Raw genomic sequence first — 21,621 nt, forward strand, 5'->3', positions numbered from 1 at the left:
CCCTTTGAGGCGTCTGCGCTGCGAGACAACCCTTAGTGTCAGAGGTGTATGTTATGGTACCCTTACCTGTCTGTGGTAGTGAGCTGCAGACGGACAGGGCTCGAGGCGTCTCGCTGGGCAGAGAGTGACACCTTGCTACTCAGGAACTTGTCTGCGTTTAACTAATTATAAAGGATAATTATGATGTCAAAAGTGTAGATTACATTAATTATAGTGATGAAAATTATGACCATAATTATACTAATAATGATAATACTGATGCTTATGATAATGATGATCATAATATCAATAATGATAATAACAATGTTAAAAATAATAAGAACTGTAATAATAATAATGACTAATCATAATGGAAAAGATAATCATAATCATAATAAAAAATAATAAGGGTAATTACAATGGATATAGTAATAACAATAATAGCGATAATGATAATTATAATAATAATAATAGTAATGATAATCATAATAGTAATAGTAATAGAAATAATAACAGTAATAATAATGATACAATTAAATATAATAGAAGTCAAGGGCATTCTACATAGTTACACCGTAAATCAGTCATATAGGTCGTCAACACGCTTATCCACACTGCCACATTTCTCTTCCACATCATCTTCCACTAGGCCACTACGATCACCAAAAAGTATTCAATTGATGTCACTAAAGAAGGGAAGGGGTTAGGTATTATTTAGAAAGGTTTCTATTGCATACCAACTGATCTTGTGAACGTCAATGAGTGTGAGTTTTGGGTTGGAGAAAAATGATAGGTCTCTCATAGCGTATGCGTAGAAGGGTTGTGTTTTATGTTAAGTTTACCAGGTTATCCATATGATGTTTGTTCTGATCTGATGTCCTTTGCTTCTCTGTGGCTGTCGCATTACATCAACAACAATATCACAACACTCCATTCAACCACAACCTAAAACAATAAATGATATATAAATATCGAACATTCACGTTCTTACGCAATTATATAACACATGTACATATCAACACACACACACACACACACACACACACACACACACACACACACACACACACACACACACACACACACACACGCACGCACACACAGTCCATGATGGTGCACACGAGCGAGACCGTGCGCCTCAAGTTCTTCATCGACCTGCTGATGAACAAGCGCCACCCCGTCATGCTGGTGGGTACCTCGGGCTGTGGCAAGACCGCGTTGCTCAACGAGAAACTCAACTCACTGTCGGAGGAGTATGCCGTGTGCAACGTCCCTTTCAATTATTATACCACCTCAGGTAAGAACACTTATCCTCAGGGTCTAGTATGTTAAGTTATTGCATAGCAGAGCTATGGGTATTTCCACTATTGGTATACAACAGGCCCTGAGATTTTAGTTTAAGTATGGAATGGGCGAATCATCAAAGCTCCTATTTATGTATTTACCAACACCAATTATACAGCAAATGACTATTAACATAAATATTGAATTTATAACCTTCTGGCAATCCGACAGAGCTGCTGCAGCGCGTGCTGGAAAGGCCTCTGGAGAAGAAGGCGGGAAAGAACTACGCTCCTCCGGGAAACAAGAAGCTCGTCTACTTCATCGACGACATCAACATGCCCATGGTACGTGAGGAGCTAAATCGGGATGCATGAGTATGTTGGCTTGTATGTATTAATCTAAATATATGTTTTGATCAATTCGCCCATAACATCACATCCTACTCGGCCGCAAATACCGACTTCTATATTCTAACGATCAACCTGAATGCAATCGTCCGATTGATTCTTATACTTATTCAAAACTCCCTCACCCCCCCCCCTCCCCGTCCGCCCAGGTGGACCAGTACGGGACGGTGCAGCCCCACACGCTCATCAGGCAGCACCTGGACTACGGCCACTGGTACGACCGCACCAAGCACACGCTCAAGGACATCCACAACGTGCAGTACGTGGCCGCCATGAATCCCACGGCAGGGTCTTTCACCATCAACCCGAGGCTCCAGCGCCACTTCAGCGTCTTCGCTGTCAGGTACCGGATGTATAGTCGATCTGCAGTTGTATATACGTAGCAAATGAAGAACATAAATAAATAAAACTACTAATGTGTTTACCAAAAATAAGGTGATGATTTCATATACACTGTGCAGCTTTGTGTTTAGCAATTTTAGCAAGATTTTTAAGACATGTCACGAAGGTATTAATTTTGGTTGTAAATCTGTAAAGCATTATATGGGTCTTTACATTATTTTACTAGGTACTGAAGAATATTGAATACTGTTTTCATACTTCCTCAGCTTCCCCTGCATGGAGAGCCTCAACTTGATATACTCATCGTTACTGGATCAACACCTGAAGAGCTCCTCCATGAAGTTCAATCCAACGCTCGTTAGGGTAATAGAGGACTCTGTGCTTCATATATATATATATACATATATAAAGAGAGAGAGAGAAAGAGAGAGAGAGAGAGGGGGGGAGGGAGGCAGTGTGTGTGAGTGAATGAGAGAATGATAGTGAAAGTGAGAGAGTTAGAGAGAAAGGAAGTGTGTGTGTGAGAGAGAGCATATGTTGATATACATTATAACCAAATAACTTCATAAATGATAATAATAATAATAATAGGCTCATAAACAAATACTTCCAAAAGTGTAAAAAAAAATCGATTAAGAAATACAAAAACACAAATATGAGACTGCCATTAACGCCAAAACCTCTGTTTGGGTATTGCAGATGACGGAGCCAATGGTGCAGGCCGCCCTCCAGTTACACCAGAAAGTCGCCACAACATTCATGCCCACAGCGACTAAATTCCATTACATCTTTAACCTTCGGGACCTCACCAATATCTTCCAGGCATGTTAACATATTTCATTGACATTACGATGGGTACTCTCCAAATTATAATGAACGGAAATCCACCACATGTTCATTATATCTTGTCACTTTAATCATTTGGTGATTATACAGAGAAGCAGGAATGTTTTGTTTTTCAGGGGGACGGGGATCAATAAGACATTTTTTATCCCCTCTCCCCAAATTATTACATCATAATTAAATGGATCATGAATGAAATAGAAGTCCTTCACAGTAGCCAGTCCTTTCTACCAATAATAACATCCTTAGGGCCTCCTGTTCTGCACGGGCGAGACGGTGAAGGCGCCCATCGACCTCCTCCGCTGCTGGCTGCACGAGACCCAGCGCGTCTACGGCGACCGCCTTCTGGAGGAGAAGGATCTTGAGATGCTGACTAAGCTTCAGGTCGATGTTACTAAGAAGATTTTCGAGGTTAGTGTCCTAGACAAGTGAACTACGAAGAATAACGGAATAGGAAGCTCTATATGGAAGAAGGTGAGGCCATAAAGCTTTAAGGAATCTTATAGAAAAACTTTGTACGCAAAGTTAGGAGGCAGCGAAAGTATTTCAGGTGTTCATGAAGCTTCATTGGTAACGATGGCTTATATCATAATCTTTAATGTTGTTCCTTACGAGTAATATGAATGGATGTACTGCATTATTTTACTAACAGTACAAGCATGCAACCGAATGCATAGATTTTTTTTTCTAGAGGTTAGTTTTTTTTCTGCATGACTATGATAGTCCCATCATACGAAGGTGTAATTTCCATACTTAGGAATTAATATTATAGCTAGTATATTAAGTCATACGTGTCCTGCACGTTATACCTGAAAAAAATATTATAGCTAGTATATTAAGTCATACGTGTCCTGCACGTTATACCTGAAAAAAATATAAAATGACATACATTTTTGATTGAGTGATTTTCTCTTAGGAGCATGATATCCATAGCCCTTTTTTTCATTCTAGAATCATGATTTTTTCTTTTTCCTTTAGATTTGTGATTTTAACAATTCATCGACTATGTGTACATACTCTTAGAATAGAGGATTTTTTACCATAATTCATACAGGCCTAGATTAGTTAGTGTGTTTCCTTAGACCAATATCTCACTGTCATTTTTCCCCCGTCAAAGAGCGACGATGAAGAGAAACAGATGGTGATAGAGGTATTTATAGTTTCAATTGCTAGCAATGCTTCGTAGACGATGAGAGCCGCTGTAAACCACCCAAGAGGGACTAAACACTGCCTGCTAAACACAAGTCAAGCTGATTTCAGAATACTGAATGTTACTGCTTCTGTTGGTGGTGTTGGTATTTTCTTTGGTTGAAAGATATGAAAATGCTTAATCACTGGAATTGGCATGTGATTTTTTTCTTCTTAATTTTATATGTGTCTAAACCGTCTTTGTGTAGTTATGCATACAAACAAACATGCACACACACACAAACACATAAATATATATACATATATATATATATATATACAAATATATATATATATATATATATATATATAATATTTAATATATACATGCATACATGCATACATGCATACATATATATATAATATATATATATATATATATATATATATATATATATATATATATATATAATATATATATATATATATATATATATATATATATATATATATATATATATATATATATATTATATATATATATATGCATATATATCACACTCACATATTAAGTATGTGTGTATGTATGTACACACACACACACACACACACATATATATATATATATATATATATTTATATATATATATATATATGTACATATATATATACACACACACACACACACATATATAAATATATGTGTGTGTGTGTGTGTGTATGTGTATGTATATATGTAGATATAGATATAAACATAGACTAATAGCATTGTGTGTTAATATACTTAAAAGAATATAACAGCATAAATGATGTGACAAACACACCCATGAAATACCATGTGGGCGCCCTTGTTAAGTATAAACCGACTTTCAATAACCGACTCCTGATAAACATATAAATTTAAGTGACAGGCACCGCTTCTGTAGTAATATGAATTATAAATTTTCTCGTTAATCTCATAATGCGTGTTGGTTTGATTATATGCGATGTTCGTTAACGATATTTGCTTTTATGAATTCTTTAAACAAAAAAAATATATATAATTGTAGCACTCTCGTTTTTTTCTCTTAAATATTTAAGTAGTGATCGAAATTATGTAAACCAAAAATAAGAATGTGGTGTCGTGGACATAAAACACAAGGTAGATAATGGAGTGGAACAGAAAATATGTCACTTGGGTAGATTTTCCTCTTTTACTGAAATTATTCACCCTTGTGGAGAACCTGGTGGCAGGTAGTCCCTACAAACTCCCTCCCAAACAAAACATGGAGCATGGCAGATAATAGCAGGTTGCAACTGAAGCGCCATAGTTGCACACGAGCCATTGTTCACCCCACCTCCTCTGCAGGAGCTGGACGAGGCGGAGGTCATGGCCAAGCCCAACGTCTTCTGCCACTTCGCCCGAGGCATCGGGGAGCCTCGCTACCTCCCCATTAAGTCATGGGACGACCTCAGCGCCATCCTGCAGGACGCCCTCACGACCTACAATGAACTTAACGCTGCAATGAACCTCGTGCTCTTCGAAGACGCCATGGCGCACGTGTGTCGGTGAGTCCAGGGAGGAAAAGAACTCATTGTGGCTAAAAGGTGATGGGTTTGATGTGGGTAAAGCCCAGTGATCGATTCTCGCCAAGCTCGTTGCCGAGAGAATGGCTAAAGAAATCAGGGGCTGGAATTTTCTTGTAAATATCTTTCATTGGTTTCAACACCCACACGAATGGAAAGCTGAATTCCATCTAATTACTGGCGCTACTTTTGGAAACTTACTGTTTTTTCAAACTAGTACAAGAATACTGTTATTCTTTTTTTTTCTTCTTTTTTTTTTAGGAAAGCACAGCTTCAATATCAGAAAACTGAGTGTAGGAAGCGCCATGTAAACTCTTAATGTAGTTACCCGAGTACTATAGTTTTTATATTTCATCTTATGCATCAGACAGATAAGATGAATGTGAATCGAAAGAATATACCGTTTTATGGATCATCTGTTTACTAATCAGATATTTTCTTGTAATCCAAAGTATGATAGAAATGTATAGAGAAAAAAAATTGTAGAGGCCAAATATTTTCATGAACACTTATCTCAAAGAATCAACCGCATCCTGGAATGCCCCCGCGGAAACGCCCTCCTGGTGGGGGTGGGGGGGTCAGGCAAGCAGTCCCTCGCCCGCCTCGCCGCCTTCATCTCCGGGCTGGAGGTGTTCCAGATTACCCTCACCAAGGACTACAGTATTCAGGAGCTCAGGGTGAGAACTTGTCGTCAACAATAATCGGTGCAATGGCGCCCTGATCTTTGGTTAAAGTTCTTCAGTCCATTATAATGAACTGGGGTTTTGTTCATTTTTTGTTTTTCCGTGTGTGACGTTAACACGTACATTGCAGTAAAACTCCTTGTCACCTCCATAAAAATCATAGATAGATAGTCAAATATTCACAAGTATATTCTTATCAGAAAAGTGATTCCATATGAACATAGAGACTAATGGAGCGTTGCACTCACCACAAAGCCGCTTCTCTAGGAAGTCCCCTCCTCCCCCTCTACCTCCAGAGCGACCTAGCGAACCTGTACGTGCGAGCCGGACTGAAGAACCTGGGCACGGTGTTCCTCATGACCGACGCTCATGTCCCCGACGAGAAGTTCCTCGTGCTGATCAACGACCTCCTGGCCTCGGGGGAGATCCCTGACCTCTTCCCCGAGGACGAAGTGGAGAACATTGTGTCTTCAGTGAGGAATGAGGTAAGGGAAGCGGGAATCCAGTCAGGTCGTATCGCTTCGGTAAGTCATTCCTGCAGCAAACGAGAATCACTGTATCTCTGGTTACCCCTTTGTCTGTGTTTATAGTTATAGATTTGCTTTGTGTCATATGTGAATTTACACGTTGTGTCAAATAGATATGAAAAGTTGACTGGACCCTGTGTTGCAATGATTTTGATATCATTATTCATCAGTGATAAAAACTTGTCTTACTTACATTGCTGCTTATATTTACGCAATTTTGAATGCCGGTGATAGATTATTGGCAACGATGATTGTGTTGCAAGATAGCTTCAGCACCTCAATCAGTCATGGATAATTTCATATCAATAGCTTCTTTAAAAGTCTCCCCCTAATAAGTAGCATATAATGGTACAATATTTAGTAATCATTAGTACCCAAAGTTACATTCACAGTTAAATCATCCGTAATTAATGATAATAGATCCATCCCTAATTATCTACAGCAATTTACAAAGATACCAAAACAAAGGCTGAATCATTAAGATGTAAGTACACTACCCTTCCCCCCTTCATGTAGAAAAAAACAGCATATAAAAGCTGGTAAATAGGTCTTACTGACTGGTTATTTCTATTTGATACTATGCGCACATTGTAAACTCATTCCTTTATCTAAATGTCAATATAAATCAAAATAATCATCTTAATGGGCTCAACAAGAACGTCTGTAAGTAAATCTAAGGTTAATGGTCATTAAATAAGATCCGTTTTATATCAGATAATATACATATCATTCTATAATACGATCTATAATAGCATATGGTTAACACAAGATCTAACAAATATTATGTATACAAGTGCACAGGCACAGCTTCATTCACACAAGTACCTGTATAGTGCAGTGTAAATAGTAAGAAATACAAAACACAATCCCAGCATGTCCAGTACAAGGCATCCAGCCGGGCTCAGGCGCTTCAGCTTTTCATAATGAAAATATCACATTACTGCTTTCTGCTGCACGTTGACAAATAGTGTTATAATAATTAAAAAAAAAATGCATATTTATATATGTGTGTGTGTGTGTACCTTTTCTCCCTCGAGGTATTATTGATTTTGATGAGGGCGTTTTTCTTTTTGTTTTTGATGAGCAAAAAGCTGTCATCTTACCTACTGTACCTTACACCGGCGTGGTCAACTCTACAACCCTTTTACGACTCATATACACTCTTTTCCACACCTTGGCATCCCGTCCTGGTGCATGATTTAGTAGTTAGCCTAGATTCGGACGGAATGTAACTCTGCACGCGCACATGTTGCCATGTCTCTTTTACGAATCAGAACAGATTTGCAAAGGCCATCTACCTTTTTCATCAACCTTTGTGGCCTTTTTATCTTTTGTCATGATTCTCGCAACAGGAGCATACATCAAGACGAGCTTATAGTTTTCATCTGTACATATGTATGCAAGATCACGTCTGACACTCATTTCGATAAACAAAGATTCATGTAAACACAGACCTGCACTCTTAGCAACACTGAAGCATGACCACAACACAGTCACTGTTTGAAAGAACGTCACTCTATCCCACAGCAGTCGTAGATAGGTGAACGTACGCCAGACACACTGCCCTCCGGCCATTCCCCTGAGACAGGTCTTGGCTCCTCCAAGGGAGAGCATTTCGCCACCATGAATTGGCCCCAGCTGTGAACTCTGCCTCAGGACCAGCAATAGCAACCAATCTATGAGATGGGATAAAAGTTGTTACACCAACTAAATGCAGGGTTTTCTTTTAGTCTGGGAGGTGTGTGGCACAGCAGTGCCATCGTGGATGGTGAGACGGGACCGTGTGCGCCCACGCCCGATGGGCTTACACGGAGGGCATCACTGCCTGGCTCCAGCACTGTCACCTTCCGCCGGTTCGGACACGCTCAGCACCTTCACAAACACTCAACGTTCATGTCCTATTTGCAACCAGGGTCACGCAAGGGCCTTTCGCCCAGGTGTTTGGCTGATCCTTCACATAGAGAAAACAGATTGAATGTCTAGATGAAATCAGCTGAATGTCTTGTCTTGCCTTGTTTCTTTAGCAGTTAAGAAGTGAATGCCTTTAGAGACGTTGGTTTATTGAGATAATGGGTCTTTCTTTACCCACACGGCCCATATTCTTCCCCCAGAGGGAGTACAAGGACGTCTGGTTGGTATGTATTTCCGCCGTGGTAAAGTGCTTCATGTACCGGCGTCAGACACTCCCCGCCCTCGACGCAGCTGCCTTTTTAACAGTAGTTCTGAGTTTTTCTTACTGACGAATTTTGTGAGGCGAACCAGTGAGTTTGGCGACACGCGCAGCAAGAGCTGGTTGCCGCGTCAGTACCGTAGACAGGCGACGCCATCATCACCTTCCTCTTCCTCCTATCCCCCTTCCTTCTCAGTCTCCCTTCCCACTCCTTCACCTTCTCCACCTTTTCCGAAGCCGGTCAGGACGTTAGACAACCAATTATTCCTCACATCCTCTTGGTAGCGGCTCCAGCAGGAGCCACTGGATCAAGGCTGCACAGGGGAGGACGATCCCATCACCGGCCATACTCTTCACTCAAACACAAGTACCCTGCGGCCTCTTCTCCATAATATCATTGTCCTTTTTATATTTCATGTTTACCACATTTCAATTTGTGCGGTTCTGCATAAGAACCCATCACAACAGCTCTCACTGTAATACTTTGTTGTAAATAGTCAGTATCTGTTTGCGCGATTCACTAATAAACTAATTGAAGTTTAGGGTCCCGATTCCATATCAAGTACCACAATCACACGATGCTGTATAAATACGTTTTTCAATGGATATTCTTGATATATACTGATCTGGGGTGTGGCTTCATCTCATTACGTTGCTTGAGCTGAATTGCATATTTACGGCATAAATTATATATTTCCCAAGGAATATCACAACATTGACACCTGATGTAATATGTAATTCAGGACAGTGCTATGCATTCCATATCATGCAGTCATTACCAATAGTCATCGCCATTAGAGGACCGACAGCGTTAATGATTATGACTACAGGATGGCATAAAAATGACGATGTAAAAGTGAACCATAGATTGGTATTCCATAAAATCATCGACAATATGATATAATTTACATGATCTCACGTTTGCTTTCATCAATTTTTACCTTTCCTTCTCTTCGCCCTTTTCTGATTCTCTTTCTATCGACCTTCACTAAAAATCACTATTAGCATATTTTACAAGAGATGAATTTTGTCCAATGCACTCACAACGAAGTTTTCTTTCTTCACGTGGCTGAATTAGTGACTTTACCCCCGACAACCCCCACCCCCTTTTCGATGTTAATGTTATTCGAATGTGATTATAACACGCTGTAATATGTGTGTGTGTGATATCGACATTTAAAACGACGTAGATCCAATAATTCAAGTTAGAATGAATGATGATGGTGAATCACACTAAGGAAAATGTTAATCATTATAACGACAGGGAAGAAAATACTGCTGAATCATAGCTAGGATTGATAATATGGTCATTTCCAACACTGATAATTTTTTTTTAAAGATATTTGTTTATTTTCGACCTAAACATCGAGACACAATTTACTACTAAAATTGTGCTGTCTTTTGGTACTTGATTATAATGACGGAATATTTTGACTTTCATCCCGTTCTTCATTGACTTTTGTAAGTGGTACATAAACTATATATATTTCGAACTTGATATAAAAAACATGTAGCTTTTTGAGATCAGACTGAAAGATTATCTAAGAACATTTATAAAGTAACTTTTAATTGTTCCTAATTACTTTAAAAAGTACATGTAATATCATAGTGAGCAAAAAGGAATGGCTATAGACACAATAACAGATATCGGGAACCTGTTAATGATACAGCAATTAAATACTGATATCATTAATCATGCCATCTAATAATTATTAAGATGATAATAATGTTCAAGTAGAAAGTAGTGTAACCGAAACTTATTATGTCGGATTAAGCATCCAGTAACTGAAATATGTTTTAGAAAAAAAAAAAAAAAATACATGTGATGTTTTCATGTATGATTCCAGTGGTGTTTACATTTTGCCAAAACTTAAATAACCGGATGGGTTAAAGAGGCAAGCACATGTTGAAAAGTAAATGTAAGTACAGTATTTTCTGATGACCTAAATTCATTGATGTAGATAGTAAATCCAACATCTTTTTAAAACGACATCAAATATATTGTACGAACACAGATATACAAACAAAAATACAACACAAACTTTCATTCCCACACACGTACATAAACAAATGCCTCCCATGAATATAATTGCAAATAAAAGAGAGAAAAAATATATATCCGGTGATCTGTTCGACACCTCCACTGCCAAGCCCTTCTTCCGCCCTGCTCCTTCACCTCCCCTCCCCTTGGACTGCCCCCGTCCCCCCGCGAGCCGACCAGGGGGCTCCCACTCCTGTCCCTGGGGTGCCCCCTCTGCAGACCGGGTCACCCTACTCCCACAGTAGCGTTGAGCGCCTCTTCACCGTAGTCGTGGCCGCTCCCCACCGTAGCCTTGACCTTCTCCTCACCGTAACTACCTTGCAACGAGGCCACCTCTCGCGCGGTCACGTGCAGCAGAAACAGCCAAGAGTTTTTGTCTAGTGTAGCAAGCAGCCGCTGCCCCGAGCAGGGTGCGGCAGAGCCACCGCCTCTGGCCGTGCTCTCTGCAGCCCCTGTGGATGTAGTCCATTTTTTTTTCTTCTTTTTTTTTTAGCTGTCTTTTTTCGTAGGACGTATTAGTAAATATTCATTTAATGTTCCTTTATAAAATCATATATACTGAATTTACATAATTTGACATAATCCATTTTGCAAAAGCAAAACAAGCGTGAAAATTGAAGATTGACAGTAATCCTTTATGAAAACACTTGAAATTTGTTCCCTCGAGCATGTGCTATATTTCACGATTTACTATTTCAGTCATGAATTCTGCCGAATAAATAATCTTAAATAATGATGAATAATGTCTCTCCTCCATCCCTCTCCTTACACACTTCCTTCCTTCATCTCTGCCATACTTCATCGTAAATCTGAAATACCACAAACGGTTTTCACTCTTACAACACTCTCACTCTTCCTCGCCATCTTTCTCCGCACACAAACAAACCCACACCCAGGTCAAAAGCACAGGTCAGCAGGACACTCGCGACAACTGCTGGAGGTTCTTCATCGACCGAGTGCGGAAGAACCTGAAGATGGTCCTTTGTTTCTCGCCCGTCGGCTCCGCTCTCAGGTACGTCTGGACCCGCCAGATAGGTCTGACTTGAAAATGAGAAAAGTAAGATAAAGAGGAAGAATAACATTGAAGATAAAAAAAAAAAGATGAAGAATAAAAATCCCCATGTGCACTTCGTCAGAGTACGAGCTCGACAGTTCCCCGCCATCATCAGCTGCACAACTATCGACTGGTTCCACGAATGGCCGCAAGAGGCGCTGGTGTCTGTGTCGGAAACATTCCTTGGAAGTCTTGAATATCTTCCTGTGAGTAACTTTTCGTTAATTTCTAGTAAAAATGCTAATATTTCGCCTTCATTTGAAATAATATACACTGACACAATGATGGTGTTGATAGTGATAGAAATGGCAGTGCTTATTAAGCTGACCCATAAAGGTTAATGCTATAATTGCGATGATAATGAAAATGGTGATAAGAAAGATTAATTTACCTCTACAGGAATCCCTGCGAGGCTCCGTGTCCAAGTTCATGGCGCACGTCCACACGTCCGTGAACGACATGAGCCGCCTCTACCTGACCAACGACCGCCGTTACAACTACACGACGCCCAAGACCTTCCTGGGCTTCATCTCGCTCTACACGAAGCTCCTCTCAGCTAAACACCAGGAGCTTCAGGCCAAGATCGAGAGGCTGCAGAATGGACTTCAGAAGCTCAGGACCACTTCAACGCAGGCGAGTTGTTCTTGCATTTTCATTCTCTCTCTCTCTCTCTCTCTCTCTCTCTCTCTCTCTCTCTCTCTCTCTCTCTCTCTCTCTCTCTCTCTCTCTCTCTCTCTCTCTCCACCTTATAAGGTATATTTGTTCGTACGAGATCTATTCCATCAAATACCAAACCAGCTATTATGAGAAAACAAACAGAAGAGAAGATGCACATAATATAAGCAGACCGAGAGGCACCTCTGAGCACTTAATGATTAAGCACTTTTGCTCCTCAGGTGGACGAGCTCAAGGCCAAGCTCGCCGTCCAGGAGGTGGAACTCCAGAAGAAGAACGACGAAGCCGACAAGCTGATCCGCATTGTGGAAGCCGAGACAGCGAAGGTACCTCGTTTTCCCTCCTCTCTAGCCTTCAGATACACAATGGCTACAAAAGGCGGATTTTCATGTACTGTAAAGCCCCGTGAACATATTTTCGCTCCACTTCCGTTCCAGATTATAAGGGCACAGCAGACTTCTCAGCTTTCTTCTCTCACAGGTATCGAAAGAAAACGAAACCGCTAACGACGAAAAGCGGAAAGTCGCTATCATCGAGGCCGAGGTAGCCAAGCGAAGGAAGGAGTGCGAGGAGGATCTGGTCAAGGCGGAACCTGCCCTTGTCGCGGCGAAGGAAGCGCTCAACACACTCAACAAGGTGAAAGGTCATTGTGTTTAGATACAAGAGTAGCTGTGTTCAGATGCAAACCTACAGAGCTCAGTAAAACTTCTAATCGAACGTTTTCTGCAGGCAAATCTGACGGAGCTGAAGTCCTTCGGTTCACCTCCGTCGGGTGTGGACCGAGTGACGGCAGCCGTGATGGTGCTGCTGGCCCCCAACGGCAAGATTCCAAAGGACAGGTCTTGGAAAGCGGCCAAAGTAATCACATGGATCACAGATCTCGATTCGTTCCTAAGAAAACCAAGTATAGGTTACATTAAAATAATTTACAAATGTAATCTTTCTTTTTTCTTTTGATTAGTCATCTATCCTAATTCCCCCAGGTGATGATGGCGAAGGTGGATCAGTTCTTGGATCAGCTAATAAACTACGACAAAGAGAACATTCATCCAGATATCATAAAGAACATTACGCCTTACCTGGACGATAATGAATTCAACCCTGACTTCATCCGATCCAAGTCTGTTGCTGCTGCAGGTAGAAATTACCGTCATATTGTTTTTGTTACCATCATCAATAACATAAACGTTGTTGTTATCATTATCATTGTTAGCATCACGCTTCAGATAAAAAGTGAGAGAAGCGGAAACCTCATTCAATTTTGTATTCCTTATGCTCAATATCCTTTTCACTATTTTGTTTTAGAATATATTGTAGCTGCTTTGTTAGAGCCTTAAGTGTGCTGTAGTTCCCTGTAGTTGATCTTGCACGTACTTATGACACACACCGCCGTTCCCCCAGGACTGTGTTCGTGGGTCATCAACATCATCAGTTACTACGAGGTGTACTGCGACGTGGAGCCCAAGCGACGCGCCCTGGAGGACGCCAACAACGAGCTGGCTGCGGCCCAGAGTCGCCTCACCGCCATTATCTCCAAGATTAAGGTGAGTGTCCGGGGTGGAGTTCCATTCCATTATTCTTTCATTCTTAACATTTCCTTCGTTTGACATCACTATTCTGGACTTGGCTTCGGTTCTTTATCTCTCAAGGTCTGCTATATATTAACAGAGCTTAGAGGAACAGCTGGCACGACTCCAGGCAGAGTTCGACAAAGCGACGGCCGAGAAGATGCGGTGCGAGAAGGAAGCGAACAGCACTGCCCACACCATCGCTCTCGCCAACCGCCTGGTGGGAGGCTTGTCCTCCGAGAAAATCCGTTGGGCTGAAGCCGTGGCGCAGTAAGTGAAGTTCCTTTTCTTTTAGTTTGTAAATCCACTGACTTTTAGGTTGATGTAAAGCTGCGTCTCCTCTCAGGATGCACATCTCAGAGAAGACCTTGCCCGGGGACATCCTCCTGGTGGCTGCCTTCATCTCGTACGTCGGTTGCTTCACCAAGCACTACAGGCGCGACCTCATGGATAAGATGTGGCTTCCTCTCCTGCAGAAACTCAACGTAAGACACATTTACTTTTTGTATTTATAAGTTGTCTTTAAGTTTGCTGGTATAATCATGACAAATATTTTCTTATCTTTATTACTCCACTTTTTCCATATCGTCATATATTCACCATTCACATCATCGTCGGTTCGGCCAAACTTCTCCCCCGACGATGCTAACCGGATCCGATTTTGCGGACTACAGGCGACGAATGTGAGAACATGATGTTTGTGCAAGTTGTTATGAATCACAGGTTAAGAAGACTTCTTGGTGCAAATGACACAACCATAGCCTTCCATGAGCCATCATCATTCCCCTGTTGACATCTATTTTGTGATTCAACATCCACTTTCACCTGTAGATTTTTTTTCGATTCCTCAGGCTCATGATTATCTTCCTTGCACAGTCTTGTAGATATTTTGTATAGCTAACGTTAACCCCTTTATTGTATATTAGTAATTTCCTATTTCTTTCGTCATTCTTACCTTTTTTTCCAGAAATACTAAACTTTGTTCATTCCCTTCTATTAGCAGAATATTCGGCTGATATCTTCATCCACGTTACAAACGACTATCTCTCTCTATCTATCTATCTATCTATCTATTTATCTATCTATATCTCTATCTATCTATCTCTATGTCTACAACCAACTTTATATCTAATAATGCTCTCTTAATTCCACTGAGGATTTCAAAGAATACATATAATGTATTATGCAATGGGACTAGACTTTTAACTAGTTTCCATTCCATATAAAATGAGCGTGAATCTGTGTGTGTATGTGCGTGTGTGTATGTGTGTGTGTGTATGTGTGCATATATAAATGTATATTACAGTTATATATATACAAATATGTATATATATATGTATATACATATATATTTATGTATATAAATGTGTGTGTGTGTGTGTGCGTGCAAGCGTGTGTGTGTGATACTATAGTATATACATGTATATATACATATATGTATATATATATATATATATATATATATATATATATATATATATATATATATATATAAATGTTGGATATGTTTTACATATTGGAAGAGAAACTCTATCATAACGATACAAAACACATGACACTTGAACTACCAACCAACATCCTCTCGTTCTCCATCCTGAACTTCCCTGTGTCCCGAAGGCCACCTACAGTTCCTTCCTCTACACCTTCGGGAGAGAAAAACACCCACTGACCTCAGCTTCTCTTTCTAGCACGGAGGGGAGGGACTAGAGCTCTCACTCCCGACTTCCTAGAGCGTGAGGACCTACCTCGGGAAACACAACGGCTATCCTGCACTTGGTAGAGATCTAGAAAGTAGTTTAGTGAACCAGATTATTATGTGAATAACAATGCTTCGGTCTCTAACATGCATAAATCCTGTCTTCGTTGCATTTTGATTAGATTTTAGAAAGATAAACATCAAACCTCTAAACGAGAGCGTCGGTCAGCCATGTAAATATAAAACGAAATAATCGCGTCATTCTCCTCTGAATAAAAATATTCTTAAATACTTCTACTTCATCTGCTATAACTACAACTACTACTTTTATCAACATTATTTTATCTATCATTCATGTTGTAAACTGTTAACGATATGTATAATTTTAACAGAAGAAATTATTACAAATATCATAACAACTCTGGTACTGATACTGCGAATCAATAATAATTGATAAAGTAAAAGAATTTTAAAAAAGGAAACGATGATTAAACAACTTAAAATAAATGCCTTGCTGTTGCATTAAATGACAGTAAACTCATAGCCACATATTTTCCTTTTAAAATCTGGTGTTAATTAAGTTATCCACCTAAAGTGTGTTGTTAAGACAAATTTAACAATATACAAGCAAAAGACAAAAACAAACAAAAATGTTTTATTTTGCCTATTTTTCTTTCCATCTAATATGCTTAAGTATCATCTCATTTCAGATATTGGAAATTAACTCTTATACTTTGCAATGTTCTGTCTTCTATTCCCCCACGGGAAGACACTAGCTTTTCTCCCTCCCTGCAGCCTGTGATCCCCATCACGCACAACCTGGACCCGATCAAGCTCCTGACCGACGACGCGACGATCGCCGGCTGGAACAACGAGGGCCTTCCGTCCGACCGCATGTCCACCGAGAACGCCATCATCCTCACCAACTCCGATCGATGGCCGCTCATTATCGACCCTCAGGTACGAGGCCACACTTGCTGTCTGGTGATGAAACGATCCGAATAAATTGGTTTTAAATGGGAACTGCTGCATTCAAGTACGTGGGCAAATAGGACTGCACAAGTTCGTGCTATCCTTCTAAAATAATCTTAAATTACAATTCTCCCTTGTCATAAAGTGTACAGATGATTCCTCTTGTGATGATCATGCGTATCGGCGCAAGAGGTGTTCATAACCGATCAGCCATTCCATCCTCCATCCTATTGTATCCTCCAGTCATCCCATCCTCCCCGTCCCTCACACAGCTCCAGGGAATCAAGTGGATCAAGGCGAGGTACGGCGAGCAGCTGATCGTGGTGCGCCTCGACCAGAAGAACTCCATCGACGTCCTCGAGGCCGCCATCACCCGCGGCGAGACCGTCCTCATCGAGAACCTGCCGGAGAGCCTCGACCCCGTGCTCGACCCGCTCATCGGCAAGAACCTCATCAAGCGCGGCAGGTGAAGGGCGGTAGGGGAGGGGGAGGGCGAAGAATGAATTGGTAGAGAGACAAATAAGAAAAGTACGATTTGGTTAAAAAGGAATGAAAAGTTTTAATAGGAGTGTCAGTATTGGTATCAATGATAGTAGCAACAGCAGCAGTAGTAGTATTTACGACTATTACATGAAATCAATCTGAACATTTCCTGTTATCACCAAGACCGCACTCACCCTAGGCCCGATCTCCGTTCCCAGAGCGCTCAAAATCGGCGACCGGGAAATCGAGTACAACGACGCGTTCCAGCTGATCCTCCACACCAAGCTGGCCAACCCGCACTACAAGCCCGAACTTCAGGCTCAGTGCACCTTGATCAACTTCACGGTCACGCGCGACGGCCTCGAGGACCAGCTGCTGGCGGAAGTCGTCAAGGCCGAGAGGCCAGACCTGGAGGAGCTCAAGGTAATACTTGGTGTCATGTGGAAGAGCTTGACGATGGCCATGATAACTGAAAGAAACCTTTGGACACCCCGAGGCTTTACAGCTGCCGTTTTCCTTTTGTGTTTCAGTATAACTTGACAAAGCAACAGAACGACTTCAAGATTCAGCTCAAGCACCTGGAAGACGACCTGCTGAGCCGCCTGTCGTCCGCCGGAGGAAACTTCTTGGGAGACACAGCTTTGGTGGAGAATCTGGAGCACACGAAGGCCACGGCGCAGGAGATTCAGGAGAAGGCGAGTCAACCGCTTTGTTCACGTCATGGCACGATTTGAGCCGCATTAGAAGCAGATCTCCTTAGTATCATATGATTCAATTTCGATGGAGGATAACACACTAAGCAAACGCACCCACAATCAGAGTCGAACAGAATAACTGGTCCTTTGCCTTTCTGTCGCGCAGGTCGCCGAGGCCCGCAACACGAGCGCGCAGATCGACGAGGCCCGCGAGCTGTACCGGCCGGCCGCCGCGCGAGCCTCCCTGCTCTACTTCATCCTCAACGACCTCCACAAGATCAACCCCATCTACCAGTTCTCCCTCAAGGTTCGTTTTCGCCTTCGCTCAGCTGGGAAATTCGCCTTCTGAGCGGGCGATTCCTAGTGCTAAATCGTTGCAACTGCATTGCCTAAGATATAACGAAATGCGTCAGAATATTTACCTAAAATGTGTTTTGTTATTCGCAATACTCATAGTGACATGCGTCATGACACAGTTGTTTGCTCTCATGCACTGAAACATAAATGTCACACCACGTTTTTTTTCCTAATCTTTGATAAAACGAATCGAGAATCTGAGGCCCGCGTCCCGCTGCCCGACAGGCGTTCCGCGTGGTGTTCCAGCAGGCCATCGAGCGCTCGGAGGCGAACGACGAGGTGCGGCTGCGCGTGAACGCCCTCATCGACACCATCACGTACAGCGTGTTCCTCTACACCACCAGAGGACTCTTCGAGAAGGACAAGCTCATCTTCGCTGCCCAGATGACCTTCCAGGCGAGTCGCGGCCGCCTGCGGGACTGTCGATTTCTGTTTTACTTCCTTCCGTCCAGGAGTGTGTTTTATGATCAATAATGAATGCTCAATGGTATCTATCTCGAGATGAAATTATTATATTATCATCTTATCTCGTTTTGTTACTGTGGTTACTTCTACCAGTATTATTTACCACATACAACACTGTTTCTACTTTCTGAAGAGAATATTATTTGTAGTTATTCTTGTCAATCAAAACAGTTACAATGATGTCATTCACCTGCTTTAGCAAGATGAGAATAACTTTCTTTAACTTCCATATAAGCCAAATATACAAATTTGGAATTTTCTTATTTCTTAACAAAGTAAAAATATTTACCCATTGAAAATGGGGCAATGAAGATATTCGACGACAAAGCAGCATCTTACATCTTAAATCTGTGCTCAGGTTCTTGCGTCCCAAGGCGAAGTCGGCGCCATTGAGTTGGACCTCCTGCTTCGGTTCCCGATTCAGCCGAACGTGGTCTCGCCCATCGACTTCATCACCAACAACAACTGGGGCGCCATTCGCTCCCTCTCGCAGGTCGACGAATTCAGGCAAGGACTTTTCAGTAGTATTTTAATAGTATGCAGCAGTGACGAATAAATGTTCCTCGAAGGATGCTGTTTTCTGTGTTTTGTTTTAATAGTCTATTGTTGTAATGAAAATTTGTTTCGTAGAGAAAACAATAATTTGTGTACGTGTATCTCCGAAAAGACGAATACTTCCACAAGAGCCACAACGAATGACTGTCACGATCAGTAACCAAAAAATATTGTTCGTGTTCCTATAATTGGCCAACACCTTGCAGGAACTTGGACCGAGACCTGGAGAACAGCGTGAAGCGATGGCGTATGTACTGCGAGTGCGAGGCGCCTGAGAAGGAGAAGCTGCCAGGGGAATGGAAGGGGAAGTCTGACGTCCAGCGGCTGGTCATCATGAGGGCGCTGCGACCTGACCGCATGACGCATGCCATGCAGTAAGTCGCCTTGATTTTTTGGTAGATGGTATGGAAGGACTGCAGGTGGGAAAAGAGAGAAGAGAAATAGAAAGAATTATACGAAGAAAAATGAGGGATGAGAGAGAGAGAGAGAGAGAAAGAAAGAAAGAGACTTTGACAACTTTATTAAGACAAGTGGTTACTTACATCTCAAAAGGATGAGATAACATAGGTTATTCTCACTACAATCATAGTCCCTTATTGGGCTCACATATATTTGACAAAACTCTACTGCAATATCAACACTTTGAAATACATAAAGTAGAAAAGGCGGATTAATCACAAGCATACAGAGTTAGATGTTTACAATTCAGGAGAGCGATATGATATTACCCTCACCATGCCAAGTCCTCCCCTGAGGTCACATAATCACATACTGGAATATGAGACGATCATATATGTTGGCAAGACATACTTATGTTCCTGGGAGAAAGAATTTATCAGAATGTCAAGAAAAATATTTATATTTAACAGGATGTTGTATCACAAATGATATTCAACCACATCAATAAAACCCTCCTCGGGCTATGATAGTCTCAGCAGAAGTCACAGTCGCATATAAACAGTTGCCAACTACAGTTATGTAATTGGTGCAAAATGCTTAAACTTCTTCAAAATTCTCAATACCTGGCCATTTCTAAACATCCATACAGCCTGTCCGGGGAGTCCAGCTATCTGCGTTTCTGCAAATCTGAATCATGGGACATTGTAAGATATAGTGTACTAAGGTGTAACCTACACATCCTGCATTCTTTTTCCTGTTCACCTGTCGGAACACCTAATTCCCAATAGTATTTATACCCTAACCTAATTCTCATATGCACAGTCTTTCCCCTTAGAGAGAGAGAGAGAGAGAGAGAGAGAGAGAGAGAGAGAGAGAGAGAGAGAGAGAGAGAGAGAGAGAGAGAGAGAGAGAGAGATAGCCAATTGAGTTGAGAGACTTGGGAAGATAGGACAAGAGAGAGAAGCCAACTTCACTATTTAAGACTGAGCAGCGTCTCCCTTGCCTCCCCTCCAGGCTGTTCATCGAGGAGCGGATGGGGCGGAAGTACGTGGAGGGCGAGAACATCGACTTCTCGCAGAGCTACGAGGAGAGTGGGCCGTCCACGCCCATCTTCTTCATCCTCTCGCCTGGCGTCGACCCTCTCAAGGTCAGCTGAAGACGGCGCTGGGGCTTTTGCTTCGGTTTCCTCTTATTTTCCTTTTATTTTGATGGATACCCATCTATGTGCGTGGAAAACCTTTCAATCACTGATTGCGGTGTTATCTTCGATTTCTTCTAAAGTCTATTGATATAGAAATTTATTTTTTATCCATTTTTTTCTCTCTCTTTCTGCCCCCCTCCCCCTCTCTCTCTCTCTATCAGTCCTCCTCTCTCCCTGCCCCCCCCCCTCTCCCTCGCTCTCCTCCCCCCCTCTCTCCCTCGCTCTCTCTTTCTCTCTCTCTCTCTTTCACTCTCTTTGTTTTTCTCTTGCCCTCTTTCGCCATCTCTACCTCCTTCCTTTTTCCTTCCCTCCCTCCCTCCCTCCCTCCCTCCCTATCTCCCTTCCTTCCTCCCTCCCTCTCACCCTACTTTCCTCCCTCCCACCTCAACCTCACTAATACTTCGCATTACCATAGGACGTGGAGCGGCTTGGATACAGCCTCGGCTACACCTGCGAGAACCGGCGTCTGCACAACGTGTCTCTGGGCCAAGGGCAGGAGAAGGTGGCGGAGGAGGCCATTCAGATCGCTGC

The 21,621-nt window shown here is 41.8% G+C and overlaps 1 protein-coding gene across 1 annotated transcript in view; it reads left to right on the top strand.

Annotated features, from left to right (window-relative positions):
• The window catches only part of Dhc93AB (Dynein heavy chain at 93AB), a 43,463-nt gene that overhangs the window by 20,688 nt on the left and 1,154 nt on the right, over positions 1-21,621 (top strand). Inside the window, exons 32-60 of the mRNA XM_086545652.1 lie at positions 1,084-1,276; positions 1,495-1,607; positions 1,820-2,013; positions 2,279-2,375; positions 2,712-2,834; positions 3,105-3,266; positions 5,332-5,531; positions 6,070-6,226; positions 6,529-6,717; positions 11,867-11,982; positions 12,107-12,230; positions 12,424-12,657; positions 12,921-13,025; positions 13,180-13,335; positions 13,429-13,557; positions 13,683-13,836; positions 14,101-14,243; positions 14,368-14,537; positions 14,614-14,752; positions 16,759-16,923; positions 17,208-17,401; positions 17,637-17,841; positions 17,949-18,113; positions 18,280-18,420; positions 18,696-18,866; positions 19,294-19,442; positions 19,697-19,864; positions 20,904-21,036; positions 21,506-21,619. Coding sequence (XP_086401778.1) covers positions 1,084-1,276; positions 1,495-1,607; positions 1,820-2,013; positions 2,279-2,375; positions 2,712-2,834; positions 3,105-3,266; positions 5,332-5,531; positions 6,070-6,226; positions 6,529-6,717; positions 11,867-11,982; positions 12,107-12,230; positions 12,424-12,657; positions 12,921-13,025; positions 13,180-13,335; positions 13,429-13,557; positions 13,683-13,836; positions 14,101-14,243; positions 14,368-14,537; positions 14,614-14,752; positions 16,759-16,923; positions 17,208-17,401; positions 17,637-17,841; positions 17,949-18,113; positions 18,280-18,420; positions 18,696-18,866; positions 19,294-19,442; positions 19,697-19,864; positions 20,904-21,036; positions 21,506-21,619 — 4,503 coding nt within the window. The remainder of the gene's footprint in view (positions 1-1,083; positions 1,277-1,494; positions 1,608-1,819; positions 2,014-2,278; positions 2,376-2,711; positions 2,835-3,104; positions 3,267-5,331; positions 5,532-6,069; positions 6,227-6,528; positions 6,718-11,866; positions 11,983-12,106; positions 12,231-12,423; positions 12,658-12,920; positions 13,026-13,179; positions 13,336-13,428; positions 13,558-13,682; positions 13,837-14,100; positions 14,244-14,367; positions 14,538-14,613; positions 14,753-16,758; positions 16,924-17,207; positions 17,402-17,636; positions 17,842-17,948; positions 18,114-18,279; positions 18,421-18,695; positions 18,867-19,293; positions 19,443-19,696; positions 19,865-20,903; positions 21,037-21,505; positions 21,620-21,621) is intronic.

The sequence above is a fragment of the Penaeus japonicus genome, unplaced genomic scaffold, assembly GCF_977035675.1.
Source record: "Penaeus japonicus unplaced genomic scaffold, GWHDUDI00000001_assembly GWHDUDI00000016, whole genome shotgun sequence".
Lineage (NCBI taxonomy): Eukaryota > Metazoa > Arthropoda > Malacostraca > Decapoda > Penaeidae > Penaeus > Penaeus japonicus.